Source organism: Ovis aries, chromosome 16 (genome assembly GCF_016772045.2).
Source record: "Ovis aries strain OAR_USU_Benz2616 breed Rambouillet chromosome 16, ARS-UI_Ramb_v3.0, whole genome shotgun sequence".
In the NCBI taxonomy this organism is placed as follows: Eukaryota; Metazoa; Chordata; class Mammalia; order Artiodactyla; family Bovidae; genus Ovis; species Ovis aries.
In genome coordinates this window covers 59,370,060-59,383,281 of record NC_056069.1, presented here as the reverse complement: position 1 = coordinate 59,383,281, position 13,222 = coordinate 59,370,060, and the positions used below count along the sequence as shown (strand labels likewise).

Below are 13,222 nucleotides of genomic sequence, written 5' to 3'. Positions count from 1 at the left end.
ACCCAGAGCAGCCAAATAAATAAATGAGCTGTGCTGTGCTTAGTCGCTCAGTCGTGTCCGACTCTGCGACCTCAGGACTGTAGCCCACCAGGCTCCTCTGTCCATGGGATTTCCCAGGCAAGAATACTAGAGTGGGTTGCCATTTCCTCCCCCAGGGGATCTTCCTGACCCAGGGATCGAACCCGGGTCTCCTGTCAATTCAGTAAATTATTATTCTGACCCCTAGTTAAGACATAAGCTTTATACTAAATTGCAATCATTGAAATAAAAGCATGAAATAAATAGAACACCAGATGTTTACCAGTTAATTTGCTGTAAGCAGACAAGGCAACCGTTGAGGACAGAGGAGACTTGTACAGATGCTCTTTACTCTACACAGAAAATAAAGTTACACGGTTGACCCTTGAGCAATGTGGGAGCTATGGGCTCCCACCCTCCACGCAGTCAGAAAATCCAAGTATTACATATACTCGGCCCTCCATATCCGAACTTCCTTATGCCTGGTTCTGTTTCCTCAGATTCAGCCAGGGACCATATAATACTGTAGTATTTCTACCGAAAAAATATCCATGTGTAAACCAACTGGGCAGCTCAAACTTGTGCTGTTCAAGGGTATAGCTGCTTTAATAAATCCTAATTTAAATGTATGAAATTTGCCATTAAGTAAATGATGTATAGGAAATTCTTTTTTGTTGTTTTACTTTTTTTTTATTTTTTTAATATAAATTTATTTATTTTAATTGGAGGCTAATTACTTTACAATATTGCATTGGTTTTGCCATACATCAACATGAATCCACCACGGGTGTACACATGTTCCCCATTCTGAACCCCTCTCCATACACACCAAGGAAACCAGAATTGAAAGAGACACGTGTACCCCAGTGTTCATCACAGCACTGTTTATATAGCCAGGACATGGAAGCAACCTAGATGTGCATCAGCAGTCCATGGATAAGAAAGCTGTGGTACATATACACAATGGAGTATTACTCAGCCGTTAAAAAGAATACATTTGAATCAGTTCTAATGAGGTGGATGAAACTGGAGCCTATTATACAGAGTGAAGTAAGCCAGAAAGGAAATTCTTTTTTAACATTCATTTATTTATTTGGCTACACTGGGTCTTAGCTGTGGCACTTGGGACTTTCAGTTGCAGCTTGCAAATTCTTGGCTGTGGCATACAGGATCTAGTTCCCTAACCAGGGATTGAACCTGGGCCCCCTGCACTGGGAGTATGGTGTTTAAGCCACTGGACCATCAGGGAAGTCCCAGGAAATTCTTTTTGAAAGAAAAAAATCTCACTGTTTTACATGCACACAGATACATACAATGTTATATCAATTTTCATTAATAAATTGAATATTAATTCCTCTTATTCAACAGATTTAAAGGAACCATCCTCTTAACTGCTTGCTTTAAGTGATTTTAAAATATTTCTGTGAAAGCAATTTTAAATATTTGATGAATACAGTGGTAGTCTCCATGGGAAGTTATCTTGGGGGTAGAATTTTTGTCATCTTTGGTAATTCAGGAGCTGTTGCCTCTTACCCGATGAATGTTCTCAGGGGTGATAGCTCTGGCAGGGTTGGTCCTGATGAAGAACACACACACCCCAGTAAGAGCAACATCTTTTCCCTCGGTCACGAACACCTTGGGTTTTTTCATCTTTCCAGAGACAGAATTTACTCCTCCTGGAGAGCCAAGTTGCCCTACAAATGCAAAGGATTTTAGTCCCACAAATGCTATACTATGTCCATGTGATCGCCTCCTAGAATGAGGCTTCCCGTTAAAATATTGTCATGTTGACTCATCCTGATGCCCTACAAGCTCCAGCCCTTGGACAACCTCTAGCCTCAACCCTAAAGGAATCTCAAAGGATCTGCTGTATATAGTGATCATTATACGATAGACAAAAATACCGAATCTCTGCACTGTCCACCTGAAACAAATCTGATATTGTAAGTCAATTATATTTCAATAAAAAATAAAGAATAAAAAGTAAATAAAAGGATCTGCTTCATTTCAGACCACAAGTTCACTTCAAAATTGGTGCTCCAGGGGAAAACAGAAACGGAAGAAATAGGAATAAGAGAGTTCAGTCCAGAGCAAATTCTTGCTGGAGCTGCAAGTCATCCTTGATGGGGCCGGTGAGAAAGGGTGAGGGAGGAGACAGCATCTATTGGTAAATGTTGTGCGTCACGGCCTCTGCTCAGTACCATGCATGAGTGCTAAGTCTTTAGTCATGTCCGAGTCTTTGCAACCCTCTGAACTGCAGCCCTCCAAGCTCCTCTGTCCGTGGGATTTTCCAGGCAAGAATACTGGAGTGGGTTGCCATGCCATGATCTTCCTGAGCCAGGGATCAAACCCTTGTGTCTCCTGTACTGGTAGGCGGGTTCTTGACCACTAACATCACCTGGGAAGCCCCGGCTGGTACCATCTCTACATTTTTAAAACTGCTTGCAACCCTGAAGACAGCTGTGACCCGCCTCAAGTCACACACCAAGAGAGCCAAGATCCAAATCGTTATGACTACAGAACCTCTACATCCTGTTGTTCTGATCCAGCTGGCCCTTCAGATCACCGGAGTCAGAAAGGCGCAGGGGAGGCAGGACAGCAAAGTGATGGCTGATGTGGGCTCCACAGTCAGTCTCCCAGGGTTTCCACCTCCGGCTGCACATCCTAGCCATTTATGTGGAGCAAGTTAACTTCGTCTTTTGTTCCTCTGATTTCTCATCTGAGCAAGGCCCAGAGAAATCCAGGTCAGCTAGCTCACAACAGCTGCCAGCCAAGTAAAAACATTGCTGCCCCCTCTTCCCTCTTATCTCTGCCCTGACACACTCAGAAACTGTGGTTAACAGGATGTGGGTAGGGGGTGGAAGGTTGAGTTGAAGGAGAAACTCTCCCACTGCTCCTCTCGCACTGCAGACACTGACCCTCAGAGGCCTCTGCTGCAAGGGTGGGTGGGATGAAAGGAAAGGGGGAAGGCCAAGAGTGGAAGAGACTTAGCTTTAGATCAACTAGTTTTGATCAACTGGATATTTTTACTTTCTAGATTGAGGCTGTGTTTGTAATTGGACGCAACCATGGGAAATGTTAGTCTTCTTTTTTTAATTGGGTTATAGTTGCTTTACAATGATGTGTTGGTTTTTGCTGTACAATGAAGTGAATCAGTTATATGCATTCATATGCCCCCTCCCTCTTGAGCCTCCCTGCCACCCACCCACCCCCATCCCACCCCTCTAGGTCATCACAGACCCCCTAGCTGAGCTCCCTGAGCTATACGGCAGGCTCCTCCTGGCTATCTATTTTACACAAGGCAGTGCCTATAGGTCGGTCCCAGTCTCCCAATTCATCCTTCCCTTCCCCATGTCCATAGGTCCCTTCTTACATCTGAGTCTCTATTCCTGCCCTGAAAATAGGTTAATCTGTACCATTTTTCCAGATTCCACATATATGCGTTAATGTGTATTTGTCTTTTTCTTTCTGGCTTACTTCACTCTGTATTTTTATCTAAAAATATCCAGCAAAGTTCATGGGGTTGTCTGAATTGCAATTTAAGTTCAGAAGAAAAGCTGCTCCTACTGAAAAGGTTTAAAGGGAGAGTGGGAAACAAAAACAAGCTTGCACTTATGTTTGCATCCCCTGAACCCTCTGTGTTCAATGTAAGTTTGACACACAAAGGCCAGCTTCACCCCATGCAGAGTTCATGGGCGAACTTACCACCCAGTTAACAGCTGAGCTTATGCTTTGCAATCTGGAACAGGACTCAAAATTTCTGTTTTGTTTTGATTTTTTTTTTTAACTCAAAATGCAATGCCCTTTCTGACCACGAAATATAAAACAGATAATCTAAGGAAAATGCCAGTCACTTATGCATGCGTAATTTCCTCAGTTTTTAAGCAAAAAAGCATGGTCATATTCTATGCCAAGAGCAACAACTATCTTCTCTTTCATCAAAAAGGTCACAAAGGGATTGCATATGATATTTTAATATAATCATAATATATTTATGTCCCTAGTTTGGCTTTAAAATCATATTAATTCATAAAAGTAGAAGGAGAGATGTCAATAGAATCCACACAGAGATCTGCACGTTTATCTTCAGTGAAAATGACTAAACTTGTCATTCAATAGTATTCATTTGAGTCACAGTCAGTAGAAAATAGACATGATGTGATATTCAACTTAAAAAAAAACTCCTGTTATGCGTCTTGGCAATAATTCCTATGTTCAAAAGAAATAGAGAAAAACAGATGCCCAGTGGAAGTTCTAGAACATAATGGCACAGAATAAACTAACATGTAAGGAAAGGAAATCTCAAAATGTAAAAGATTTTATCATTCTCTAGCTACCAGCACAGCCTGAAAAGGAAAACAAAATATCCCAACTGAAGTTAGAACAACTAGGCTACCATTATCTGTCCTTTGCTTGAGGTAAAAACAGGACCTGTTTCACTGGGCTTCACCCGCCACTCCCCACGTGTCCCATCCCCCAAGATAAAAGTGCTCACAGTGGCCTCTGCTTCATGCATCCTTGGGTAAATCTAACAACACATTTCTGGGTTATGTGACATCAACTTTAAATACCTGTTTCCACTACCTCCACCTCCTGATAGTAAAACATGAGGTGACGAAGACCTCCAGCAGCAAAAAGCTGATCGATTCTTTCAATCTGGGAAAAAGGAAAGGCAAGGTAATGGCTTTGTTCTGAATCAGAAACCAGGTTTAACTCAGCATTTATTATCATTCTTTCTTATTGGGGTAAGACTTCAGTTTACCTAAACCATATAGAGCACATTTCTTATAACATAAAAACCACAAAAGAATAAACATCTTACCATAGTAAAGGCTAAATTCAAAGAAGTGGTCTGATGAATTGTAAAGTATTTGCTACATCCACACATCTGAAAAGAGACTGTCCCTTAATATTGGCTAATTTCTTAAAGTGCTGAGCTGTTAAAGGCATATATATTTATATTTAATTTTTCACCCAATTACAGATCAGAAAGAGAGACCACACCTTTAAAAATGCAGTCTAACACACTATAGAAAAATAACATTAAATTCCAATAACCTTGGAAAACCACCATGATGAGAACACATATGACTGCGGAATGCTCCACCATCTAGCAACTTCGTCCCATCCATGAAGTTCTGTGTACATCTAGAGGTCTGCCAACTGGCCTGCTCCATGGCAGAATATAGAAGTCAAGGTCAGGAACAAAAGAAACCAGATTCAGCTGCCAAACCAAAGTCTATGGCAAGGAACTATGGCACGATTCAATCTCCCAGGATAGAACAGGATAAACTCAAAAAAAAAAAAAAAGGATAAATTGGCAGCTGAGAGGAGATTCTGTTCTCTAACCTCAGATTCCAAAATGGCGCTCAAGCCCAGCTTCACTGGATGTAGAGACACAGACATCTCTGTCAAGATGATGGAACTCAAATAATGATTTTAACATGGAGAGCTGGAGAGCCTCAAGCTCATTCTGCCATCACCGTCACCTGTACCAAGTCAGAATGGGGTCCTGCCCATGTTGAAACAGACACCCTTCCCTAAGGCCCAGCACAGACCCTGCCGTGGGACAACATGAACTGTGCCCTCCATGATCAAGTCCGTGGGAACGCAAATGCATCGCACCTGATTCCCCTCAAGAATGGCATCCTCCACTTCAGTTTTGTTTAGGTCCACACAGGAAGCTACAATCCCAAATAAGTAGTCATGTCTCCCATCCAGACGAGCCCGCTTGGCTTCCTTCTCTTCCTTCAGTCTTTGCTACAAAAAGGGAAGAAAAATGTTATGTGACAACTACTGTTCTCAAATGGATTCACTCTAATTCATTTTGTAATTTCATACAACCATTGCTTTTTCAAGTCTTAGGTATTCAGACATCACACAGCTTAATGGTACCAATTTTTATGTACTATCTTCTATTTTTAGAAATAATGTTATTTCTACTGTGGAAATAAGATGTGCTCATTGTTTTGAAATTATGTAACACAGATAAGCCGAAAGAAGCAGCAAAAGTCACCTGCCAACCAGACAATATTACTGTTAACATTTTGTTCTAAATCTTTACAGACTTAATTTCATACATATATAAGCATTCAAAAGACCTTATATTTAAGACACATGGCAAAATTTTTTTAAAATCTCTATTTTTGTAAACATTCCCTAGGCCACTAAAGTAATACATATTCTTCTACGCTATTCCCTATGTCTCTTGCTTGTCTAAAAGTTCATATCTGGTCTTGAAATTAATTTCTGAATAGCATTGCTTACTTTTTTACCTGTTGACTGTTAATTACAATAATAACCAAGTTTACTGTCACCAATGTTGCAGTTTGAAGCATATCTTTCCATGTGTGCTCTGTTCATACAAACATATACAAACGTATATACAGATTTATATTTATATTATATGATAAATGTTTTTCATGCATTTTCCCCTTAATAATACATCATAGACTTCTTTTTAGTTTAATGCAGACTCTTCCAACTTGCTTAATAGAGGCAAAATATTTAATAATATGGATAATTATTCAACCATTTCACCATCAATCAATATTCAACTTCCAATTAATCTTAAGTATGTGCATTATCTTTAATGCTAACCAATAGCTCTCGATCCTTCTTGTTTTTAACAGTTGTTAAACCCCAAATATGTATGAGCACTACAGAGACAAACACTACCCAGTGACCTCAAAAAACTAACAGACTGGTTTGCAGAATAGGAGCAGAAAATGTAAACAGGACAGGCTGGCATTATGGTTGATTCAGGAGCATGAGATTTATGCAAGGGCATTCATGGGTCTTCAGAGAAGGAACCAAAGGGAGAATCCCCCTCTAGCCCAGTGCTGAGGAGGAGTGGAAGGTACAGGAAAAGTTTCAGGAAGAGTTGACTTAAGCCTAGAGTTGAAGGAGATTGGACCACACTACTTGGGATAGAGGCATTTTTGCAGATTCAAAGGCCAAAAGGCATAAAGAAAGCATAGCAACTCTGGAAAGCACAAGGCAGCCAGGATGGCTGAACTTGAACTAGAAAAGCATAAGAGGAAATGAGAGAGAAGCCAAATCATAAAATATCTTATGAGTCATGGAAGAAAGTATAAACATTATCTTAAGTCCATGGGGAATCACTGATGAGTTTCAAGTCAGGAGAGATGTTTAGCTGTCCATGCTGCATCAAAACATCAGTCATTGTGACAGCAGTGTAAAAAGTGGATTGAAGGGATTTGCAAGTCTGGAGACAGGAAGGCCAGGCAGGTGGATGTGTCTGCAGAGCCTGTAAACACATTTGCAGAGCTTGAGACAGACAGTCCCCTCGGAATGTGCATCTGAAGCCCAAGGGGAATTCACACTGCAGAGACAGACACCGGTTCTCAATATAGCAAAACAGACATTATGGGCCAGATCTTCCTTGCAATTGCATTTACAAGATGGCTTCAGCATCCCATAGCTCTTCTGCAATGTGATTGTGCCACTAACCGATCAAGAGGTGGTCTCTCTATCCCCTCCTCTTGAATCTGGCTGGACCTGTGACCAGTTTTCACCCCAAAAAAATATGGAAAGAAGTGAGAATGTAAAAATTCCTAGGCCAGTCCTGCAGAGACCTTCAGCTTCTGCCTTTGCATTTGCGAATACTCCCTCAGAACGCAGTTAGCATGCTATGAAATGTCCATATCACATGGGGAGACCCAATGGGGAAAAACCAAGGCATTCTAGTCAACAGCTCAACAGATCTCCTAGTTCAGGGGTCCCCAACCTCTGGGCTGCAGGCCAGTACCTGCTGTCAGATCAGCAGCAGCATTAGAGTAGAAATAACAGGGCTTCCCTGGTTGGCTCAGGTGGTAAATAATCTGCCTGCAATGCAGGAGATCTGGGTTTGATCCCTGGGTCAGGAGGATACTCTGGAGAATGAAATGGCAACTCACTCCGCTCTTCTTGCCTGGGAAGCCCCATGGACAGAGGAGCCTGGAGGGCTACAGTCCACGGGGTTGCAAAGAGTCAGACACAACTGAGTGACTAACACTTTCAAAGTGCACAATAAACGTAATGCACTTGAATCATCCTGAAACCATCCCCCCACTCCTCAGTCTGTGGAAAAATTGTCTTCCACAAAATCGGTCCCTGGTGCCAAAAAAGCTGTGGACCACTGTTCTAACTGACACTCGAGCACCAATTTGCAAACTATCTTGGACATTCCAACCTAGTCAAGCCTACAGATGACTGCAACCTAGCCAATGATATGTTATACAGAAGAACCCAGCTGAGCTCAGCATCCCACAGACTCAAGAGAGACAACAGATAGCTATTAAGAGATAATAGATAATTGATATCAGATAGTTAAGCCATTAAGTTCTGGTATGATTTGTTACCCAGCATGAGGCAACAGAGTAATTCTTTTAGAATAATTTCATTAGTTGGACAGAAAACCAATGGATGCAGAACCACAGAAAAGAATGATTGGGAAAAGAGAAACATAAAGGGACTAAATATAAACTACTCTTTCCAGAAACTTGACTATAAAGGAAAGAGATGTGGTTACTAGTAGAAAAAGGAAAATTTAGGGTCAAAGGAGAATTTTTTAAGATACAATAGAATTAATAAAAAGTTAAGAGGAAAAAGTTGGGAATTTCAGGGTTATTGAAAGACTATCACTAGACATATGCAATTTATATTCATTTGTCCAAAACTGAAGGAGCTGCTTGAGAGACAAATTGGTTGGGGGTGGGGGTGAGGGTGCGGGGCAAGGTTAAGGTACCAAAAAACAATCTACCTATCTTCTTGCCATTTCCCTAAAGAAAAGAACTGACGCTGGTCTTAACCCAAAATGCACATTCCATGAACATCATATAGAAGAAAATTTAAATCTCTTTTCAACTATGGCTAAAACCAGGAAAATGTCTGTTCTCTGACTGTTTTCTACATTCGAGGCAGGGAAGAATAAAAGACTTTTCTCAAAGTGATCTTTCTGGGTTTATACTAAATGTCTCCAGCAGCGTGTAGGCACAGTGGGCAACCAGGGGAGCCAGGGACCCAGCAACAAATCAACTAGATGGCAAATGCTGGGCAGCCAAAAACACATTTGAAAACTAAAGAGCCAATAAAGTCGGGACATAAACCAACTGAAGGCTTCCAAAGAATATAGAAATTTCTATAGGATTCTGCCATAGCAATACATTATTCTATGACCTGATTTTGCAAGATTCTAATGGAAAAAAAAAAGAACATATTCTAGTGGAGTAAAGGAGAGTTTAGCCTCTAAAGCAGAACACTAGTTATTTTATTTTTGCTTAAATATCACAGGGAAAAACTTCTAAAGCAGTTTTATATATAAAACCAAATTATCAATATGTTTTTAAAGTAAATGTTTTCAGCGTTATGTTTAAAAGCATGTTAAGCATTGAATATGTTCTTACATAACTAGCCTATCTCCTGATGAGAAGTAATGTGAAATACACCCTAGTGCCATGTAGATGAAAGAGCACGGTGTTTATCAATCTCAACTTTCATTGCCTTACACTAAGGTATCCTGGTACAATGAAGGGTTGTTTTTACTACCGCAGAAAGTCAACAGTGTCAAATAAATATTTGGTGATTGGATCAGCGTGTTGTCAGTCCCTAAACTTGAACCTGCAGCTTTCTGGCTGCTAAGGAACTGCAGGAGCAAGCAATCAGATGATTAGTTGGAGGTGGTTTGTTCTGTTGGCCTTTGGAACGTCTTGGAAACAGGATGACACAGGCAAGAGGTGAACTATGGCATTTTTTTTTTAACGGATCACATCAAAATTGTTTTCTTTGCATGAGGAAGCTCCAACTGATAGAGGCGGGGAGGATGTGTTCAGAAACCTATTCAACGTTCAAGGAAATCTAGAGCAATATTTAAAATATTTCTGCAAAAGCAAAACTACAATGAAGTATCACCTCACACCAATTAGAACTGCCATCATCAAAAAATCTATAAACAATAAATGCTAGAACTCTCCTATACTTTTGGTGGGAATGTAAACTGATACAACACTATAGAGAACAGTATGGAGGTCCCTTAAAAAACTAAAAACAGAGCTATCGTATGATCCAGCAATCCCACTCCTGGGCATATATCTGGAAAAAGCTCTAACTCACAAAGATACAAGCAGTTTGTTCATGGCACCACGGTTTTGCAATGGCCAAGACCTGAAAGCAAGCTATATGTCCATCAGCAGATGAACAGATAAAGAAGATGTTGTATATACATACAATGGAATATTACTCAGCCATGAAAAAGAATGAAGTAATGTCATTTGCAACAGCATGGATAGACCTAGAGACTGTCACAGTGAGATCAATAAGTCAGACAGAGAAAGACAAATATGATGACATCACTTACATGTAGAATCTAAAAAGATGATGTAAATCAACTCACTCGCAAAGCAGAAATGGAGTCACAGACGTAGAGAACAAACTTATTGTCACGAGGGGGATAAAATGGGAGATTTGGGGTTGACATATACACATTACTATATATAAAACAGATAACTAAGAAGGACCTACTGTACAGCACAGGGAACTCTACCCAATACTCTGTAATGACCTATATGGGAAAAGAATTTTAAAAAGAATAGATATATGTATATGTAAAAATGATTCACTTTGCTGTATGGAAAAAAAAACTAACACAACATTGTAAATCAACTACACTCCAATAAAAAAAATTTAATGATAAGCAAGCTAAGGTTTGCAGAATAAAACATAAAATATTTATGCAATATTTCTGTAACTTGTGACAAATAATGTTGCTACCATTTTGAAATGAAAGAGGGAGTAATGCACTCCCTCCCAAGAAACAAGTGCTGATTTCAAGGTAAAGCAATGTCACGTACACAAATAAGTGCCAGACTGGGCTCCAGCCCCATGGTGCCCCCTAATTGTAAGACCTTGCATCTGTCTTTTAACCCTTCCAGACTTCAGGTTCTGCAACTCCAAAACTGAAGTGTAGGATTACGTGACAGCTAAGTCCCATTCCATCTCTTAATATTTGCATTACTTCTCACTGATTCAAAAATTAACACAGGGACTTCCCTGGTGGCCCAGTGGTTAAGAATCTGCCTTGAAATGCAGGGGACTCAGGTTCAATCCCTGGTCCAGGAACTAAGATCCCACATGCCACAGGGCAACTACTGAGCCCTCAGGCCACAAACAGAGAATCTATATGCAGTAATGAAAGATCCCGCATGACACAATGAAGATTCTGATAGAGTTAAATAAAGAAATTTTTTAAAAAAATCAATGTGTGCTGTTAAAAAAAAGATAACACAGACAAGAGATTTAAGGGTGGGTTTTTTGGTTTTGGTTGGTTGGTTTGGGTTCTTGGGGTCTTTTTATCAGATCAGGAGAGGTCTGGGGTAGGACTTGAGATTTTAAAATGTGAATCCAAAAAAAAAAAAGCCCAATGCCATGCGTCTTCATAATAAAGCTCTGTGACTTTTTCTCATGACAAACCCATCCTTCCAATTTTTTTTTAATATACCAAGCTTTGCCTTTAAAGAACCAAAGCCCAGGTCTACACGTTCATCTACATAAACAGTGCGTGAACTACACCCATTTCATTTTGGCTTCAGGTTATAATCCTCAACTCCATGAGAAACTTTGTTGTTGTTCAGTTGCTAAGTCGTGTCCAATTCTTTGTGACCCCAGGGACTGCAGCACACCAGGCTCCTCTGTCCTCCACTATAAACTGAAGTTTGCTCCAATTCATGTCCACTGAGTCAGCGATGCTATCTAACCATCTCACCCGACTCAGAATAGACCATGATGCTGGGAAAGACTGAAGGCAAAAGGAGAAGGGGGCAGCAGAGGATGAGGATGAGATGAGAAACCTTACCCTTGTTTATAAAATAGAGATAAAAGTTCAAACTTGAAAGGTATTTGCAAAGATTAAATTGTCCAGTTCCTGTGCCTCAGCAAATGGTTAACTCCCCACTGGATCCTCACATCCAGAAGTGCCCAGGACTTAAGCTCCCTGCCTGGGTAACCAATAGGCTGGGCTCCATGCATCCCCAAACTCATGGACAATTTCACCTTTATCCATGTCACACTGTTCACCCCAGGTCCATAACCTATCCTTTCTACAGCCTTTATATATATATCTATATGTCATATTGAAAAAAATGCTTTTCTGGAAGACACGATTAGCCTTGTTGCCCATTTGAATCTGAGAAAGAGATGCTTTAATGACAGTCTGTTGCATATTTTTTAATGAATATATTTCCATTTTGTAGTCGAGTGTTTTGTTCTTTTATGCATATGTAAAGTCACTCAGTCATGTCCAACTCTTTGCGACCCCATGGACTATACAGACCCTGGAATTCTCCAGGTCAGAATACTGGAATGGGTAGCCTTTCCCTTCTCCGAGGGATCTTCCCAACCCAGGGCTCAGACCCAGTTCACCTGCACTGAAGGCAGATTCTTTACCAGTTTAGCCACCAAGGAAGCCCATGCTTATAGCAATGCAACAAACACAGCAAGAGAGAGTACAACATAGATTTAAATCCCCACTGGAGAGTATCGTAAATAACGAGGAGTCCATGAATTAAAACCGAAACTCCTTATCTTAAATCACCAGGGTAAATACCTCTGAGACCCATTTCACTTTGGCTCTCAATATCAGTCTCAAGCCCAGAGATAATTAATCACCTGATGAAGCAGTGCTGAAGAGGCCAAGGACATAGGTTTGATCATCTTAGGCCAGTTAGCTTCACTTTATTCCATTTTTGCCAACTGTAGATGAATCAGGGCAAATCCACGAGCAGAAGGGGAAATTACTCAACGTGTATGTCTAAGTAAAATGCCTGGGGTGGGAGGGAGGCCCAGGAGGGAAGGGATTTATGAATACAGATAGCTGATTCCCTTGATAGTCCTTTGGACAGCAAGGAAATCAAACTAGTCAATCCTAAAGGAAATCAACCCTGACTATTCATTGGAAGAACTGATGCTGAAGCTGAAGCTCCAATACTTTGGCCACCTGATGTGAAGAGCCAACTTATTGGAAAAGACCCTGATGCTGGGGAGGACGGAAGGCAGAAGGAGAAGGGGGCAGCAGAGGATGAGATGGTTAGATATCATCATCAACTCAATGGACATAAATTCAAGCAAATTCCAGGAGACAGTGAAGGACAGGGAAGCCTGGCATGCTGCAGTTCAAGGGGTCACAATGAGTCGGACATGACTTAGCAAC

General features: G+C 40.7%; 1 protein-coding gene across 3 annotated transcripts in view; it reads right to left on the bottom strand.

The window, feature by feature from the left end:
• Positions 1-13,222, bottom strand: part of DNAH5 (dynein axonemal heavy chain 5) — a 313,711-nt gene that overhangs the window by 242,451 nt on the left and 58,038 nt on the right. For all 3 annotated transcript variants that reach the window (XM_060400272.1, XM_012097159.4, XM_060400271.1), the window contains exons 2-4: positions 5,644-5,778; positions 4,590-4,674; positions 1,552-1,712 (exon numbers count right to left, since the gene is read on the bottom strand). In XM_060400272.1, coding sequence (XP_060256255.1) covers positions 1,552-1,712; positions 4,590-4,674; positions 5,644-5,778 — 381 coding nt within the window. The remainder of the gene's footprint in view (positions 1-1,551; positions 1,713-4,589; positions 4,675-5,643; positions 5,779-13,222) is intronic.